A 20,217-nucleotide genomic window follows, 5' to 3' on the forward strand; every position below is an offset into this window, starting at 1 on the left:
AAACATACAGTGCATCTGGAAAGTATTCACAGCGCATCACTTTTTCCACATTTTGTTATGTTACAGCCTTATTCCAAAATGGATTTAATTCGTTTTTTTCCTCAGAATTCTATACACAACACCCCATAATGACAACGTGAAAAAAGTTTACTTGAGGTTTTTGCAGATTTATTAAAAATAAAAAAACAGAGAAAGCACATGTACATAAGTATTCACAGCCTTCGCCATGAAGCTCAAAAATTAGCTCAGGTACATCCTGTTTCCCCTGATCATCCTTGAGATGTTTCTGCAGCTTAATTGGATTCCACCTGTGGTAAATTCAGTTGACTGGACATGATTTGGAAAGGCACACACCGGTCTATAGAAGGTCCCACAGTTGACAGTTCATGTCAGAGCACAAACCAAGCATGAATTCAAAGGAATTGTCTGTAGACCTCCAAGACAGGATTGTCTCAAGGCACAAATCTGGGGAAGGTTACAGAAAAATTTCTGCTACTTTGAAGCTCCCAATGAGCCCAGTGGCCTCAATAATCCATAAGTGGAAGAAGTTCGAAACCACCAGGACTCTTCCTAGAGCTGGCCGACCATCTAAACTGAGCGATCGGGGGTGAAGAGCCTTAGTCAGGGAGGTGACCAAGAACCCAATGGTCACTCTGTCAGAGCTCCAGAGGTCCTCTGTGGAGAGAGGAGAACCTTCCAGAAGGACAACCATCTCTGCAGCAATCCACTAATCAGGCCTATATGGTAGACTGGCCAGATGGAAGCCACTCCTCAGTAAAAGGCACATGGCAGCCCAGTTTGCCAAAAGGCACCTGAAGGACTCTCAGACCATGAAAAACAAAATTCTCTGGTCTGATGAGACAAAGATTGAACTCTTTGGTGTGAATGCCAGGCGTCACGTTTGAAGGAAACCAGGCACTGCTCATCACCAGGCCAATACCATCCCTACAATGAAGCATGGTGGTGGCAGCATCATGCTGTGGGGATGCTTTTCAGCAGCAGGAACTGGGAGACTAGTCGGGATAAAGGGAATGATGACTGCAGCAATGTACAGAGACATCCTGGATGAAAACCTGCTCCAGAGCACTCTTGACCTCAGACTGGGGCGAAGGTTCATCTTTCAGCAGGACAACGACCCTAAGCACACAGCCAAGATATCAAAGGAGTGGCTTCAGAACAACTCTGTGAATGGTCCTTAAGTGGCCCAGCCAGAGCCCAGACTTGAATCCGATTGAACATCTCCGGAGAAATCTTAAAATTGCTGTGCACCGACGCTTCCCATCCAACCTGATGGAGCCTGAGAGGTGCTACAAAGAGGAATGGGCGAAACTGACCAAGGATAGGTGTGCTAAGCTTGTGGCATCATATTCAAAAAGACTTGAGGCTGTAATTGCTGCCAAAGGTGCATCGACACAGTATTGAGCAAAGGCCGTGAATACCTATGTACATGTGATTTCTCAGTTTTTTTATTTTTAATAAATTTGCAAAAACCTCAAGTAAATTTTTTAATCGTTGTCATTATGGGGTGTTGTGTGTAGAATTCTGAGGAAAAAAATGAATTTAATCCATTTTGGAATAATGCTGTAACATAACAAAATGTGGAAAAAGTGATGAGCTGTGAATTCTTTCCGGATGCACTGTATCTTCTTCTTCAAAGGAGTGCGCGTCAGGAGCAGAGAATGTCAGAGAGAAAGCACTAGCGAGAAAACCAAACAATCAAAAATCAATAGGGCTGATTAGGCTTTTAAGTATGCGAGGCACCGCTGGACAAAGCAGCTACAAGGAAGGCAGCAATGTGAAGGTAGTCTTTCAGCATTTTTTAGAAGAGCGTCCGTATCCTCTAGGCCGTTGTGCGAACACCCCCTCTGCTCACACCCCCTCCGTCAGGAGCAGAGAATCTCAGAGAGAGAGAGAGAGACAGAGACAAGCAAACAATCAAAAATCAATACGTGCTGTTTGGGCTTTCAAGTATGCGAAGCACCACACGGGAAGCATATCGTGTATCATTGAGGAGTTTTATTTAATATGTAATACGTGCTCTGATTGGGTAGCTTCTGAGCCATCTGCCAATAGCGTCCCTTGAATGAAATCAATTGGGCAAAGCAACTGAGGAAGCATGTACCATAAATTAAAAGACCCATTGTCCACAGAAATCCGCGAACCAGCAACAAATCCGTGATATATATTTGGATATGCTTACATGTAAAATCCACGATAGAGTGAAGCCGCGAAAGTCGAAGCGCGATATAGTGAGGGATCACTGTACTTGCCTGTGTCATTAATCAAATGAACAGGAGCTTAAATTGCCAAATATTGAATGAAAATGATAAAATTTTGTCTCAGAAATTATCAGTATCTAATCTCTGATGTATCCGTAGCCAAAATCTGCAGAAGAATCACGGATGGTTAAAGAAAATAGTTAAATGTTATTGTTGCAGTTGTATTTTTATTTAAAATGAAGTTAATAACAGACCTTCAGCCTTGTCAGATAGACAAGGTTTTACATTTGATTAATTTTATACGTCCACCCATTCCAATAAGCGAATAATAGTCTTTTAATTTAACATTGGACGCAAGACAAGAATAAGTGGGGATATTCTATTAGATGGTACTTGGCCTCACTCATGTTACTGTCTGGGCATGGCCAAGCAAGAAAAGATTAACAAAAAAATTAACAAAAGCCAAAGTCTGTCCTATCTGTCACCAAAAGCAAGGGTCATTAACAAAAATTACAGTCAGTGATCAAAGGAAGGATTATGTTAATCCAGAAAAATCGACCAAAAAGGCATACACCAACAATGAAAAGTTTATCGAATTTCAGATACCTTTAACCCAAACAACTGCACTACCATGTAATCAGGTATTATGTCTTTATTTTGTACAGTAGTTTCATAAGACATATTATACAGCAAACAAAAACGTAATCCAAAATGGCTCCATTAGTATTACATTACCCCATTTCCAGTTTATTCTGGCAGAAAATTCCACATATCTTCATTATCAATAAAGTTGCATTTTACAGACTGAAAGCATACTATGTATGTATTATATATATATATATATATATATATATATATATATATATATATATATATATATATATATATACTCAGCAAAAAAAGAAACGTCCCTTTTTCAGGACTGTGTATTTCAACAATAATGTTTTAAAAATCCAAATAACTTTACAGATCTTCATTGTAAAGGGTTTAAACAATGTTTTTACATGTATGTTCAATTAACCATAATCAATTAATTAACATGCACCTGTGGAATGGTCATTAAGACCTTAACAGCTTACAGAAAGTAGGCATTTAAGGTCACAGTTCTAAAAACGCAGGACACTAAAGAGACTTGTCTGCCGACTGTGAAAAACACCCAAAGAAAGATGCCCAGGGTCCCTGCTCATCTGCGTGAACGTGCATTAGGCATGCTGCAGGGAGGCATGAGGACTGCTGATGTGGCTAGGGCAATAAATTGCCATGTCCGCATTGTGAGACGCCTAAGACAGTGCTACAGGGATACAGGAAGGACAGCTGATCATCCTCGCAGTAGAAGAGCCCGGATCTCAATCCCATTGAGCACGTCTGGGACCTGTTGGATCGCAGGGTGAGGGCTAGGGCCATTCCCCCCAGAAATGTCCAGGAACTTGCAGGTGCCTTGGTGGAAGAGTGGGGTAACATCTCACAGCAAGAACTGACAAATCTGGTCCAGTCCATGAGGAGGAGATGCACTGCTGTACTTCAAGCTTATGGTGTTGACTCTTTTAGTGTTCATACAAATATTTACACATTAGGTTTACTGAAATTAAAAACAGTTGAAAGTTAGAGGACGTTTCTTTTTTTGCTGAGTATATATATATATATATATATATATATATATATATATATATATATATATATAAACTGCTCAAAAAATTAAAGGAACACTTTGAAAACACATCAGATCTCAATGGGAAAAAGAAATCCTCCTGGATATCTATACTGATATAGACTCGGTAATGTGTTTGGAACGAAAGGATGCCACATCGTTTGATGGAAATTAAAATGATCAACCTACAGAGCCCTGAATTCAAAGACGCCCCAAAAATCAGAGTGAATAAATTGTGTGGCAGGCTAGTCCATTTTGCCAAAATTTAATTGCAGCAACTCAAAATTGTACGCAGCACTTTGTATGGCCCCTGTGTTCTTGTATACATGCCTGACAACATCGGTGCATGCTTCTAATGAGATGACAGATGGTGTTGTGGGGATCTCCTCCCAGATCTGGACCAGGGCATCACTGAGCTCCTGGACAGTCTGAGGTGCAACCTGGTGGCATTGGATGGACCAAAACATAATGTCCCAGAGGTGTTCTATTGGATTTAGGTCAGGAAAGTGTGGTGGCCAGTCAATGGTATCAATTCCTTCATCCTCCAGGAACTGCCTGCATACTCTCACCACATGAGGCCAGGAATTGTCGTGCACCAGGAGCCACTGTACCAGCATAGGGTCTGACAATGGGTCCAAGGATTTCATCCTGATACCTAATGGTAGCCAAGGTGCCTTTGTCAAGCCTGTAGTGGTCTGTGTGACCCTCCATGGATATGCCTCCCCAGACAATCATTAACCCACCACCAAACTGCTCATGCTGAATGATGTTACAGGCAGCATCATGTTCTCCATGGCTTCTCCAGACCCTTTCACTTCTGTCACGTGCTCAGGGTGAACCTGCTCTCATCTGTAAAAAGCACAGGGCACCAATGGTGCATCTGCCAATTCTGGTATTCTATGGCGAATGCCAATCGAGCTGCATGCTGCTGGGCAGTGAGCCCAGGGCCCATTAGAGGACATGGGGCCCTTGGGTCACCCTCATGAAGTCTTTCTGGTTGTTTGGTCAGAGACATTCACACCAGTGGTCTGCTGGAGGTCATTTTGTAGGGCTCTGGCAGTGCTCATCCTGTTCCTCCTTGCCCAAAGGAGCAGATACTGGTCCTGCTGATGGGTTATGGACCTTCTATGTCCCTCTCCAGCTCTCCTAGAGTAACTGCTTGTCTCCTAGAATCTCCTCCATGCCCTTGAGACTGTGCAGGGAGACACAGCAAACCTTCTGGCAATGACACGTATTGATGTGCCATCCTGGAGAAGTTGGACTACCTGTGCAACCTCTGTAGGGTCCAGGTATCGCCTCATGCTACCAGTAGTGACACTGACTGTAGCCAAATGCAAAACTAGTGAAGAAACAGTCAGAAAAGATGAGGAGGGAAAAATGTCAGTGGCCTCCACCTGTTAAACCATTCCTGTTTTGGGGGTCATCTCATTGTTGCCCCTCTAGTGCATCTGTTGTTAATTTCATTAACATCACAGCAGCTGAAACTGATTAACAACCACCTCTGCTACTTAACTGACCAGATTAATATCCCATAAGTTTCATTGACTTGATGCTATACTCTGATTAAAAAGTGTTCCTTTAATTCTTTTGAGCAGTATATATATATATATATATATCATATATATATATATATATCATATATATATAATATATACATAATATGTATGTCCTCCATTCAAGCCTTTAGGCAAAAATAGAAAATAAGTTTTAATTTCTTCACAAAACTGTGTATTTTTGCACATTTATCCACCTCATGGCTATTCAGTTTTGTATATTAAATAATATTGTCTTTTTTAGATATTGAGAATTAATCACCGTCAGTAGTGCAAGCTTGCAGTGGCTAAGTCATTGATGTATAAACCTTAAGATTGCTTCTTCAGTCCTTAATACTGATACACTGCAATGTAATCTACACCAATGTTATGGTCACTCTCAGTGTATATTATTGAAGTAATTCTTTTTTTTTTGTTTAAGATTCTCTGTAATTTTGAGCAGACTAAGGTAAAATTACCGGTGGATTTGGAAATTTAAATTTTACCAACACTAATTTTTTTGTGGAGCTGCCCTTCATACTTCCTGCATTAGTTAAATGCCTATATCTATGAAAATGCATCCATTGATCCATTATAGATCCCATGTGGTACTGTGCAGGACTGTGGTGACCAGCTACATAGATAGTAATTTATTTGTTGTAAGGTGAAATGATTTTACTTAGGCTCAGTTAATAAAAAATATTGTAACATGCAACAAGTGGGCACCAATATAGAACATGATGCAATCTTATTGAGGGATTGTTTTATTACAATTATAACATTAGAAATATGAAAATGTAAAAGATTCAAATAACAGTGAGTGCATTGTGTTTTAGGTTAAAAGATTAAAATGACAGTTAGTGTATTGTGAGAGGTTTATGTTTAAATTTTTAAATTTCTAACATACAATCTAAAAAAATCACAGTGAGTGTATTGTGAGAGTTTTCGGTTTAAATTTTAACTTTCTAACATACAATCTAAAGAATTTAATCAGATTTGGCCAAAACAGTCTGATATCTGTATATTTCCTTCTTTAAAGTAAAGATAGGTTTATACTGTTGGCAGACAGGTCACTTTTAGGTGGACAAGTGTGGCACAAGTGTGCCCTGTTTTGGTCTTGCCCTCCTTAAAGGGCAACTTCACCAGTTGTAAACATTGATGTCATCATAGTTAGTTCCTTCCTGTGTCTCCCATGAGGAGAAATAGTTTAAAATAACTGATGGATTAATTCCGTCTGTGCTAAATTTTTCTTTTTTTTTCCCCTCTGTATGAAAATAACACTTATGCAAGCATTTCACCAGATATCTTTGTGTTATGTTTTGTGAAGGCAATCTATTTTGCTGGTGTTTATTTAATATCTGAGTTGTTTTGCCTGACTAGATTTACACTCTGTTAACGTCTGCCATTCTCTTTCAACACCATAGTAATTTTTTTCTGTGGATCTCAGTCATTTCAGTCTGTTTTAAACTTTGATTAGCAAAGTCATGGGATTTAATACTTGATGCAGGCTGGGATTCAATCTCAAATAAGATGGCACAGCACAGTTCCATTATTAAACAAAATTCTAGACCTTAAATAAGAAAAAAATGCTCAACATTTTGCCTAAAAGGAAAGAAAAATGTACTACAGTATTAGATTGATATTACTGTCCTAATGACCAGTCATTGCAGAAAGCTTCCTTTGTATTTTTTTTTAATCTTAAAGATTCTTGGTATAAAACAGACAATTCTTTTTTTTTTTTTTTCTTCCAGGGCAGTTCGTTTCATTGCTGCTGTTTTATTATGCTAATTGGACAACCCCCTTTTTTTTTCTTTCTTTCCTTGAATAATATCATAGACTGAGTGTAAGGTGATTGAGGAGATGTGGTGCTGTTAATTAAGTTCTATAGATCTGAGATCTCTGAATGTGCCAGGTGACAGGTTTTTACTTCTTAACACATTAACAAATTGCAGGGATTTATAGAATCCAGCAATCTCCCTGCTTCCTTTCATTACGGTAGCCAGGCCTTGGTTAGATGAGACTTCCTGCAGTGGTCGGCGCTCAGCTTTTCTGACATTGAAGCTGTCATGTGTCTGAAGCAGCTTAATTAGAAACATGCTCATTTCAGTGTGACCTGTGAAAGGCTGGGCTCCTCTTCCTGATATATGAACATTCCTCAGGATGGCAGCTTAAACAGAGACATATTCTTCACTATTTCTCATTTCTGACAGGCTTTTATTTCCTGCACCATTTCATATAACGATGAGGTTAGCCGTCTGCAGCACTCATTTTAAAGCTTGTTTTTCCCCCAGGCAGTTTTCCAAGCAGATGATAATATACAACACCATGTTAAACCTATTACTGTTTCAATATTAAGACAAAGCTTTGCCTATTTAATTGAAGTTGCGTCCATACAAAATTATCCGGAGTACTTTTACATATTGGTCTGTAGTGATTTAGATTTTATCTAGCATTATGGCGAAGAGTGGAATATTTCTATAGATTATCTGAAACACAGGAGAATAATAGTGCATTTATCTGTCTCTGTTTTACAGTCACTGTATTCAGATGTACTTCTGGTTCTCTGAATACCTTGCCTTTTCATTTTTTGCTTTAATCATGTGAAAGCAAACTTTATTCATATTTAATAAATTGACCTTGAAATTGCTTTCTGCTGCATTGTGCTCATGTGAACCCCTTCCAAACATGGAAACTGGAACGCGTATAGGAGGCAATGTACAATGTTTAGAGATTTTTTTAGTAAAATAAATTAATCCTCATAAGAACTATGTTTTTTATACCTTATGTATTTGGCTGACACGTTTATTCAAGATCAGAATGTTACAACTGTATGCAGATGTTTTTACACTAGATGCACAGGCTATTTAAGTGACTGGCTAATAACTAGCAGAATACCCGCGCTTCGCAGTGGAGAAGTAGTGTGTTAAAGAAGTTATGAAAAAGAAAAGGAAAAATGTAAAAAATAACGTAACATGATTGTTAATGTAATTGTTTTATCATTGATATGAGTGTTGTTGTCATATCTATATATATCTGTCTATCTATATATATATCTACTGTATATCTATCTATCTCTCTCTCTCTCTCTCTCTATATATATACATATATATATATAAATAAATATAAATAACCTTTGGGGTGCGAGCAGCTGTTGCTGAGGGTGCCAGAATCCATCGAGGATGAAAAATGAAAAAAAAAAAAAACGGATGACTCCTGCTCTTACGTGCACTTACTGTAGTGCTGCGTGGTTATTATGAAGTATCGTATCTGTTCAAGTTCTATTTAAATTTTAAATGTAAGTAATTTTTATTTAGTCAACAGAAATATGTTTGGTAGGAATGAAAGGTAAATTTAGTTAGCATTGCATAAATTTTTCTTCACCATAGAAATTTAAAGAGTAAATTCAACTTACATTCCTACCAAAGATATTTCTGTCGACTAAATAGAACCTACTTATATCCAAATTCGAGCTATTGAGCTGTCGCTTGCCAGACTGGATATGTCACCCTTGCTTCGCTCTTACTTTTTTACCGTTCATTTAATCATGGCTAGTGCCGGAAAAATTATAAAATGGAAGGAGGATGGCTTTACCAAAACAATTATTGATGGCGAATCGATTATTCATAAAGCTTGAATTGGTGATCTGTTTTTCTGTGTTAACCTCATATTTTTTCATACTTCTTCTCAAACTAAGGTGGTGCGAGGGTAAAATGAATCGTGATGCGCTGATCAATGTAATCCGTGTACCAGGAAATCATGCATTGACAAAAGCTCCCCTTTGCTTGTAATGCAAAGTGTGATTAAATGCATTATTTTTTAGCAGCGTTATGGAGCACATGCATCGAAGCTTCTCGGCTGTGCTTGTGCTTAGAAAAGGAAAGATTTTAAAAATAACGTAACACGATTGTCAATTTGACCTTATGTAAGTAGTGCCTGGAGGATTCAGTGTGGAGAAACTCTAGAGACAGCATGTGTATTAACTTGTGGATTTTTCTGTGAGTATTTGGTGGCAGTCTGACGAAGTTGCTTCGGAAGACGGCGTTAGCTGAGCTCAGCTCAGAGCGAAATGAGATGAATGGGAGGGAGATGATGGCGTGACTCCCCACCCGCCTTAACTGTCAATCCCCACAAACACAGTCTCGGAATTTGCATAAGCACACCCTTCACCTACAATTTTAACTTAGTTACAAAGTGATCAAAACTCTCGTTTATATCCTGCGTCCTCTCATTAAACTTGTATCCCGCATTACCTGTGGGCATGTGAAAAGCCAGCGGTAGCCTGTCTATGAACTTAATTTAAAGTTTATGTTTACACCTTGCTTTCTTTCCGAGGTAGCAGCACTCATGAATATGGTAGTATATGTCACTCGCTCGCTTCTTATTGTTTCGCTGCCTTCTCAATTATATAATGCGTGTTTTCTTAAGCGCTTTTGGAGGTCTTCCTGGTTTTCTACGCACTGCGTTGACAGTCAGTTCACGTGATTACGTGGGAGGCGTGATGATGTCACACGAAACTCCGCCCCCCCACATCTTTCCAGCTCAACTCCATTACAGTTAATGGAGAAAAATACCTTCCAGTTATGACCATTAGGCGTAGAATGAAACCTGTCCAACTTTTGTAAATAAGCTGTAAGGAATGAGCCTGCCAAATTTCAGCCTTCTACCTACACGGGAAGTTGGAGAATTAGTGATGAGTGAGTGAGTGAGGGCTTTGCCTTTTATTAGTATATATATATATATATATATATATATATATATATATATATATATATACACTCCTGTAGCCACAATAAATGCCTTTATTTTATAGACAAACTAGGGATGAACAACTTCCTTTCTACTGCAGCCACAGCCGCGACACACATAAAAAACATCAATAATAACTCATAAACGTGCAATATCATTTAGGAAAATCGCAACATTTTACTCACAAAAAATTCGGATTATTTGTAAACAAAATCCATCGTCCTCTCTTTCCTCAAAAACAGTTCAATTACTCTGTCGTACGGATTATCGGAGTGCTTCAGTTCCATTAAAACCTCACTTTCTATCCCCTTCAAAGGTAATGGTGAAAGGCAAACCCTCCCTATGGTATTCCTGGCATAAGTTTGAATTCGCTTTAGGGCTAAAAAAAATGTCCGCTTGACAGGAGCAGTATACACGGGAATGCTCACCGCCAAATATACCAATGTGAACAGCTGCCCCATGCTCTCATTTAGATTTTTCTGATGAAGGAAGTCAAGGAGATCTGTGGGAGATTTTCCTGCAAAATCATCCATAGCATACATTACAGTCAGTTCCGTTTTTAGTCAAGACAGATCCAAAAGTGCTTCGTGGCTGTTGTGTTAAAGTGTAGAAGGCTGCATGCGTTAAATTTTTCTTGTATTCCCGAAAGTTTTGGGGCTCGAGGAGCGTGACAAACATCAGGTTTTCATGGTCTTGAAATCTAGTCTGTGTCTGGCAAATAATATTGTCCAGAATCCTGCCATGGAGTTGTCCGTAGTGCACACGATGATCTTTCGCTCGGAGCGTTTATGGTGTGTTCAATGGCGTCGTAGACTTCCTCATATCGGCTTCTATCCAATCAATGGGTCTGAATACGATGACGTTGCCGTACGCCTGCTAAAGGGCCCTACTGACACCAACTCAAAATCTTATTGGTTGAAGTCCGTCCTTTCTCCTTGCTTTGCGGCTAACTACTGTTTTATTGTTCGTTTATTACGATTGTTATAGTTATTGTGTAGCTATTTTAGACTTAGTTTACTGTTCAGATACCCATTTCCTTTATTTAATCTGCGGGCTCTCCTCTATTTTTTGTTCCCTTATTACGATTATAGTTATTTATTGATTCCCTTCTTTGGCTGACTGCCTGCCGATATAAGGCGCTCCGCTGTTTTTTTGTGAGGCAGCCTTTACACAGCTTCTCCGCTGTTTTATTCTACTTGCTTCATGGTTCTGTACTGCTTTATTGTTTGTTTATTACGATTGTTATAGTTATTGTGTAGCTATTCTAGACTTAGTTTACTGTTTAAGTACCCATTTCCTTTATTTAATTTGCGGGTTCTCCACTATTTTTTTGTTCCTTTATTACGATTATAGTTATTTATTGATTCCCTTCTTTGGCTGAATGCCTGCCCATGTAAGGCGCTCCGCTGTTTTTTTGTGAAGCACCATTTACACAGCTTCTCCGCTGTTTTTATAAACAAACGCCATATAAGGCCGTCATTTTTCCTTGCTTTGCCAACTAAGCAGCCTTTTTATTTAATCCACGGGTTCTCCGCTGTTTTATTGTTGGGAGCTCTTCCTTCTTTTCTACGTACTGCGGTCACAGTCAGTTCACGTGATTATGTGGGAGGCGTGATGATGTCACACGCAGCTCTGCCCCCAACGGCCATCGGGCTAACATCCATTACAGTATATGGAGAAAAATAGGTTCCAGTTATGACCATTACGCGTAGAATTTTAAAATGAAACCTGTCCAACTTTTGTAAGTAAGCTGTAAGGAATGAGCCTGCCAAATTTCAGCCTTCTACCTACACGGGAAGTTGGAGAATTAGTGATGAGTGAGTGAGTCAGTGAGGGCTTTGCCTTTTATTAGTATAGATTGAAAATATTCTGTGATGACAGTTTGTTTTCCTCATGTTTACGTGGATTTTTCTCTCTCGACTCCCATTTTCCTTCCACATCCAAAGTACATAAATGTGAATTTGATTGGCAAAATTAAATTTATTGCAATGGGAGTTGAAAGCAGGTTTATGCATGACTGTGCTCATCTCTCTGGTTAAGTGAGCCTGGAAACAAATAGATGAAGGAAATTTATAATGCCTGTTTCTAGTAATCCTCACAAAAGAAGTAATAATTTCTTTCCTTTAACAGTTAGCACAGCATACTACAAGAAAATCACTGTTAACGTGATTCATCATATTTTAGTTGGCCTGGACCTACACTTTCTAGGCAGCTGAAAGCAACACTAGGCCCAGTGTGTGACCTGGACTAATCACTCAAATCCTGCCTTTGATTTAAATGCAAGCAAATATGTCCTAACAAACGTTTACCACAATACAAAGGTGCTATGTAAAATTGTGTATATGTGTTCTTTCATATTATATTGTTTATTTTATAAAGAACATCCTTTTTTTCTTGAACTTGAAATTTGCTTTCAATAAACAAGATACAAGAAGCATGAAAGAACTGAAGTGAATCTGTCAGTGAGAACCCTACAAAGGATAGGGTTATTAGTTGGTAAACTGTTACCTGAAAAGAGAGCAAAAGATGTCACTGACAATTGTTTCTGACAGATCCTTTTGTGTTTGTCATCTAACTCTTTGTATTCCCCGTGTAACCTTTAAGAAGTGTGTCTCAGTGATCTGTGCTGAGTCCTCTTCTTTCCCTGTATTTGTTCTCTGGGCAGCATTATTTTTTATCATGGCTTCGCCTACTTCCTCTATTCTAATGATGCTCAGATGTCTGTTTCATTCCATTCTTTCAACCCACATAATTTGGCCCATATTGTCAAATGCCATGATGAGTGAACATTGGCTTAAACATAACCTGTTCAAATCCATTACCTTATAATGTCTTCTGTCTTGCCATCTACTGAACATTCTTTGAGGATGTCACCTTCTCACCACTGGCTACTATCAGGTGTGACCCAGGATGATTCCCTCTTTTTAATTAAAACTTTACTTCAGTGACTCAATACAATTGTTTCTTTTTTTTTTTTCATAACATTCACAACATCTGACTCTTCATCACGACATCACAATCTTTGCCTTCCAGCTGCTTGTTCAAGCGCTTGTCATTTTTCGGCTGGACTACTGCCACTCTCTCCCGGCAAGGTTCCCAGCTTCTGCTATCAGACCAGAACAGTTCTTCCAGAATTCACCTACTTGATGTTCTTTGTTTATTGTTTCATGAACAGTATCTTTATGATTTGCTCTCTCCTTGGGCTTCCAATTGAAACGCTTAACTACCGGAGACTCCTGGATGGCTCTTTGTTAATGCCACCAGTCTCTGGTCTCTAGTTTATGTGTCTTGAATAAGTCCTGTCTGATGATTGTCACTCCACTCTCAAGGATTGCTAAAACCGCTCCAAATCCATTGATATTCAGGGGCTTCTTAAAATACATATGTTTGCAAAATGTTTAGAAACTGCTTGACCTCTACCATCTTGTTCCTCTCCCAGGTATCAACACCTGTTTTAGCCCAGTCAGCTGTCAAGCAGAGTGGTTTCTGTGGCATCTTCTTGTTTTGTTTGTTCTGTACTAACTATAATACTGTACTCTTACCCTACTTAAAACTTTTGTTCTTTGTTGCTTATCAACTCGGTCACACATACTCTTAGTGTTACTTTACTTTATAATTTGCCTTGGACAAAGAATACTAATCATTTTGTCTTTTTGTTTTTTAGTGCCCCCATGCCCTACCTCATTGGAGTACATTCAAGTCTCATGGAGGTAGGTTTATGCACATTTTTCAAAATTCTGAAAATATCTTATTTTTGAAAATTATTGTCTTAATGCATGAAGTGCATTTATATTTTAATCAATGTAATGTGGTAAATTAGAAAATAGACCATCAACCAAGATTGTGTATCAATTATGATTTTGCTATTCTTCCCAATGAAAAAGGTCCAATCAGTTTTTATACTTTGCCTATTACTAAAATATATGGAGTGCAGATACCTTTCTAAGAAAAACACTTGAGTAATTAAAAAACAGAAGTAATGGTTTTAAATCATTTATTAGACATGCAACAAAAGAAGACTGCAGCTCCAAATGCTCATTTTTGATCCTGGTTTGCTTTAGTGATTATGGCGAAGGGTGGATTTCAATGGCAGGGCAAGCAAACTGTAGTAAACATATTTTGATTTTGCGTGTTACTCAGGAGGGCTTGGCAGCTTTGTTGGACTAAGGTGTCCGAACTGTGGCATTGATTTCTAACAATGACTTTGTCTGTTAAAACCTCTTATGGATCCCACAGTGGTTTGCTTCTTTGGTAATACTATTAACTGGAGTTTGTTTTCCTCTTTTACACTGTTAGCTGACCATATCTCAGTTATAATGTTAATGAACATATGCTGTAATGATTTTTTTTTATGTTATTCAAGCTGAAACTGTGATGGACTTAATGAAGAGCTACGCCAGTATTTATCTGCAAAAGGCGAAACAAAATTTAAAGGTTATTATGCTCATGCTTAAAATAAAAAAGAAACAAATGTTAGAGACCCAACTGTAATGCCCAAATAGCTAAGGTGGTGTGTCTCTGACCTTTTTGTTTCTTTACCAGCATGGAAATAACCTTTACCTGGTTTGTTATTTTTAATAATTGAAATTATTGTGTTTTTCTGTGTGTTTAATGTAGTTTGAATGTGACAAGTAATGTTAAATTGTAGCATTTTACAGTTGTTTTTTTGTATTATACCTATAGCACTATGAATAGCACTGAACAAAAATACATTAAATGAATATACAGCAGATCACCTTAATCCTTTGGTGAAACATCTGTGTCTTTATGGTATTGATATCTCCCAAAATGACAGTACCTCCATACATTTGAAGATCATAACATTGTAATTTAAGCCATGTGCCTTGGAAAGGTCTATAAACATTTAGGTGTAAAGTATATTTATTTTTTAAAGTACAGAAGTATCACATTTTTTGATATTTGTTTTTTTTTCTAACTGTAAGTCATAGTAAAAAAATAACAATGATAATAGAATGTAATAGCTTGTACTAATGGGATACATAAAATATATGAATATATTTGTGAATTTCCCCTTGGGATTAATAAAATTATCTATCTATCCATCCATCCATCCAAATAGCATTTTACAAAATCACATAGTTAAAATCACACTCACATAGTCTTTTGGTGGCTGAAGTAGCTTTACAAGACAGCACATTTCAACTCAGTTTGATACAGAATTTGCATCAAATGATGTTTAATTGTTGTTGTTTGTTCATATTTTTAAGCATTACATTTAAAAGAGTTACAATCTATTTTGAAGATTCCCTGTGTTCATACCCGCCCGTTTGCACATCTCTGCAGTCATTTTATTGACTTGTGATGAAGTTTGTTTGGCTATCAGAAACGGCTATTGGATATGTAAAAGTGGAACATATACAAGTTGAAAGGTACACTTGAAGCAGTAATTGAGTTGCGCAGAATGTTTCTCTGTTTTAAGACAGACAATTTCAAAAACTTGCCAGTGTCTTAAAAATGGGAGTTTTTGAATTGTCAAAAATTTCTACAGCTTGCTGTGTCTGAGACGTACGATAAATTGAATTTTTTTCCACAAAATTCTTTGTAGATAAAGTTTGCCAAATTTCAACAAAATCTGCCATCTGAGAGCTACACAGTTTCATTTGAACAGACAGAGAGACAAGCAGATGTGATGATGAAAATGGGAGCATTTCCTTTTAATCTAAATTCACCTAAAAAGTCTATAACACTATTGGTTACGCCTCAGTATGCTGTATTTTGTATTTTACTTTAATAAACCACCCACATTTTTGTCATCTTATTAGTTTAGATTGAGGTAATTTTTTTTCTTACTTTCTCCACATTAATATTCTCAGGGTGGTTCTGTTTTTGCTGTTTATTCTGCAGTAGTTTATTTTCATGAGGTATGAATTTTAATTGCAACAGAACTTAATTCAAGGATAAAGACAAAACAAGTCATTTGATTATTGTAGTGAAACATCAATATATAGATGCCTATTTGTGTGTGATTTGATAATGGTATATTCCTTGAGTATGAGTATTTGTTTAATATTTTATTTTATTTAAGATATTTTATTTGGGGAAAGTAATTTGTTTTCCTTGCTTATTTAGCAGGAGAGCAACAGAAATATCCCTTGCTTGTTGCACATTTTCTTAAAATACTTTTTGAAACCGTAAAACTCTTGAAACGATTTTCATAGGTTCGCCCCCACACTGAATTATCCTTTAGACATGCAAGTATGACAGATTGTGTACCAAAATGGAATGCATTTTCATTGTGCTGAAGAAGTTTTATTCTACTCTTAAGGTTTCCAGTGCAAAAAGTTCATAGTCCAGAAGGACAATCATGCTAACAATCAATATGCCACATAGATGGAAATAGAAGGCTCTAGGAAAACTTTTGAAGGGAGTTTAAGGCCGTTTTCTACAGCAGTATTCATCTTGCGTACATCCTGAGGCAATGCTGCCTAGAAACCAGACAGTGGTAAGAGGGGGTCTCTGTAAAGCAAATATCTTCTACTTAAGCTTTACACATGAGTTATCCTTTGATACCAGTTTAAAGTGCCCTGGCTGCCTTTTTATCAGTATTTTCCATTTCATTTGGAGTTTACCACACATAACCCCCTCCCTGCCGTTCCTTTTTTTCCTTTGTCTTTTCTCAGACTTGCTTTGGCTTAGGAGATGCGAAGACAGGTGCCTGTCCCCTTAACTAGTTTGTTTTTTAATTGCTGTGTCGGGAGAAGCTTTAGTTTTCGACTGCAGAACGCAAGGTTTAATGTAGGTTTATACTGTATAGTTTGGCTGTATCTTACCCTGCTTTTCATTTATCAAGCCTTCTTAAAAAATCTGTTGCCCCCTGTTGTGAAAATAAAATATTTAGTGTTAATCGTATGATGTTTATTGTCTTATACTGATGCACATCTAACCGTTTTACACTTCACACAAGATTTTTCTTTGTTTTACATGCAAAAACATGAAACATCACAAGAGCACAAAGCTTGCAGTGAATGATTATTCATAGCCATCTGCATTATGTTTCCACAACTTGAGAAATGACATTCTTGTTAAAATACAAGTTTCAGTCATTTGCATTTTCCATAGGATTGTAATGTAATACTGTTTCAGAATCTGTTTTCTTTCCTTTCAAATGTTGGGTAAATGTTTTTGCTGTTATTAGCAAATGTTGGCTTGTCGTCTTGTGCATTGCCTGAGTAAGCATAATGCTGTTTTTTGACAGCCTATCAAAGTCAAAGAAACCACATACTGTATATACCTGCATTAACTTTGACTCTGATTTGCTGTCTTTCCTTTCTTTTATTAACAAACCTTCCCTCTGCTCAAAATTTTCTGGGGTAAGTCAGTGTGGATCTGTTAGTGAGACCTCTGATGGCCTAGCACCCCGTCCAAGGTTTGTTCTAAACTTACACCTGATGCTATTAAGATGTGATCATGAACTGGACAAAGAGAAAACACATAATGAATGGATTTGTGGTCTTCTAGTTTTAGATAATAGCAGTAGAATAGAATCCACACTGTTTCCAGCACTGGGTTTATATTTACCTAACAGTGCTCAGTAAAGTGATTACCTGCATAAATACTTAATGTGTATCTTTGAGCAAATAGCAAGTAAAAGCAGAGGCCAGTCATATGAAAATGTTTGGGAACCCCTCTTAATTCTTTGGATTTTTGTTTATCATTGGCTGAGCAATCAAAGTAGCAACTTCCTTTTAATATATGACACGCCTTATGGAAACAGTAGTAGTTCAGCAGTGACATTAAGTATATTGGATTAACAGAAAATATGCAACAAAATTAGACAGGTGGATAAATTTGGGCACCCCAACAGAGATACAGTATAGACTGAATCGTCATACCTCATTTGTAAACTTCCCCTGTTTGTATTTTTCTTATGTTTCTAAGTATGATATTTTTGCAGTAATATAAGGAAGTCAGAAAGGGACAAATACCTTTTTGTAGCAGTGTACAGGAGTGGGAATTATAGCTAAAATCATAGTTTGTATACTGTATTTTTATATACATGTCTCTTATCCATTAAAATGCTTGTTAATTCTCTGCTACCCAAAGAAATTCGACTTCAGGTGTTCACCTCTCTTGAACTGACAAAAGTACAGAAATGTCCTTCTCTGTTTTTCTCACTCACTAGATTTCTGCCAAGCACACAGAGTCCTACCTTTATTGTTTGCAGTTACTTGCCTATCGTGCAGAATCACATGACACTCTGGGCAAAATTCTCTTATTACACACAGTTCACATGCAAGTTTATATGCAAAGTGATTACCTTTAAGACACTAATGCACCAACATAAAATCACATTTAATGTTTCTTTTTCCATGTACATTTTGTGTTTTATGTTTAAACTAGCTTCTATCTTTAACAGCTAATAAAACAGATTTTAAAACATTTGAAATCTGATGTGTAACCTCGGCTGTTGTCCTATGCCTTTCTTTGGTACCATCTTGTGTCTCACATTGTGTTAGCCAGTTTTTTTTCCCCTGAGGGTATTCTCGTAAATCTTACTTCTTAGACTAAATTCTAGGCACGTTGCTTGTCTTCTCTCCACATTTTCTGTGCTACAGTGGTAGAGATGCCCCCCTTACCCACTGTAGAAGCATCATTTTTATTGTTCAAAGGTGACTTTCAATGATCCTGCTATGTGTATTTCTGGCCTTGCTCTTCCTGTGTCAGTTGCTTTTGACTGAGAAATCACACCAAAATTGACCAATCTGACCAAAGCCTGATTACTCTGAGGGACGGGACACACACAGAAATCAATATTTTATTATATAGTTGATGTTAGTTTTTTTATGAATTTTTAGCATACTGCATTCTGAAGGGTAGCAATAAACGTGGTCTATCTTCTAGTACTAGGAGAGTATTTCCTTAACAACAATAAAATATATGAAGTTTAAGTATACAATTTTTTTAAAGATGCCTCAGAAAGGTGAGTAGTTGGATTTTAGTTTGTTCATACAGTTGATTCCAATGTCATTACACTGAGAGAACCATTTATCTGTGAATTATTGTATACCACATAGTACTGCTCTTTTTCCTCTTGTACAGAATCCCTTCTAGTGCAGCTTCGCTATAGAGTATTCAAGCATTTACTGATGTACAGTATTTCATATATCTGTCTTGTGATGGTGCGGGTCCTACTCCATGCTCCCTGCTCCCTCTTTTAGTTTATGTAGCCTCTTGAATCTGACACCGTTGACAATGTAACCGAATGAGCTGGCAGATAGGGACAAAACACATGCTAAGTAATGGGATGGGGCAAAGTGTAAAAGTTCTTTTATTAACAATAAAAATATCAAAACATTTTGTGTCCAAAAGTGCAGTACTTAAAGTTCATAAATAAATAATCCATAAAAACAGTGAAAAAAGTGGAGGTTAAAAGCAATAAATAAATTCTTTTAAATGAGGTTAAAGTTAACAGGCTAGAAGCTGTCCCTTTTTAAAAACCCGATGCCATCCTTTTAGCTGGTGGCTCCCTTGCTTATCCCATATGGGCCTTGAAGCAGGGGAGTCACCCTATCAGCAGATGCAGCTGACCTTCAACTGATCCAGTTGCCTTCTGTCCATTGGCTACGTGCAGGCTCCCTTGCCGGACCAAGACTTGGGGGCCTCAACGGCCTGTGCCTTCACACTGAGGATTTCCCTCCCAAGCCTCCTGAACCCCCGCTGCCTTCTGCAGTGAGCCATTCACCTTCTTGCTGCCGAAAAACAAGGGACTTTTCTCCCAGCTGCTCGCTCACTCCCACACCAGCTTCTTCTGTCTGTCTTTCTTCTAACATCCATCTTTTTTTCTTTCGTTTATCCTCTTTTCACTTTCTGCCTCTATCATTTTTTTTTCCCATCTCCTGTGCCGGCCCGTACTGTGCTCTGTGGGCACAGCGTCTCAATCACGCATTGCAGGAAGCCGATGAAGCAATTGAGAACAATAGCACCTTCACGTGTAGGTGTGTCTTGCCCCAATTGCCTCATCGACTCCCTGCGGTTTCGTGATCAAACTTCGGAGACTGACATGGCCACATGGATTATTTATTAAAATCTACCCATTCGTTCGGAGCTGCAG

At 37.9% G+C, this 20,217-nt stretch overlaps 1 protein-coding gene across 7 annotated transcripts in view; it reads left to right on the forward strand.

Annotated features, from left to right (window-relative positions):
* The window catches only part of dennd1a (DENN/MADD domain containing 1A), a 1,078,084-nt gene that overhangs the window by 485,392 nt on the left and 572,475 nt on the right, over positions 1-20,217 (forward strand). For all 7 annotated transcript variants that reach the window (XR_005634853.1, XM_039762706.1, XM_039762705.1 and 4 more), the window contains exon 11: positions 13,810-13,855. Coding sequence is in view for 6 of the 7 variants with exons in the window: in XM_039762706.1 (XP_039618640.1) it covers positions 13,810-13,855 (46 nt within the window). In the remaining variant the exon portion in view is untranslated. The remainder of the gene's footprint in view (positions 1-13,809; positions 13,856-20,217) is intronic.

This window comes from Polypterus senegalus, chromosome 9, assembly GCF_016835505.1.
Source record: "Polypterus senegalus isolate Bchr_013 chromosome 9, ASM1683550v1, whole genome shotgun sequence".
Classification (NCBI taxonomy): Eukaryota; Metazoa; Chordata; class Cladistia; order Polypteriformes; family Polypteridae; genus Polypterus; species Polypterus senegalus.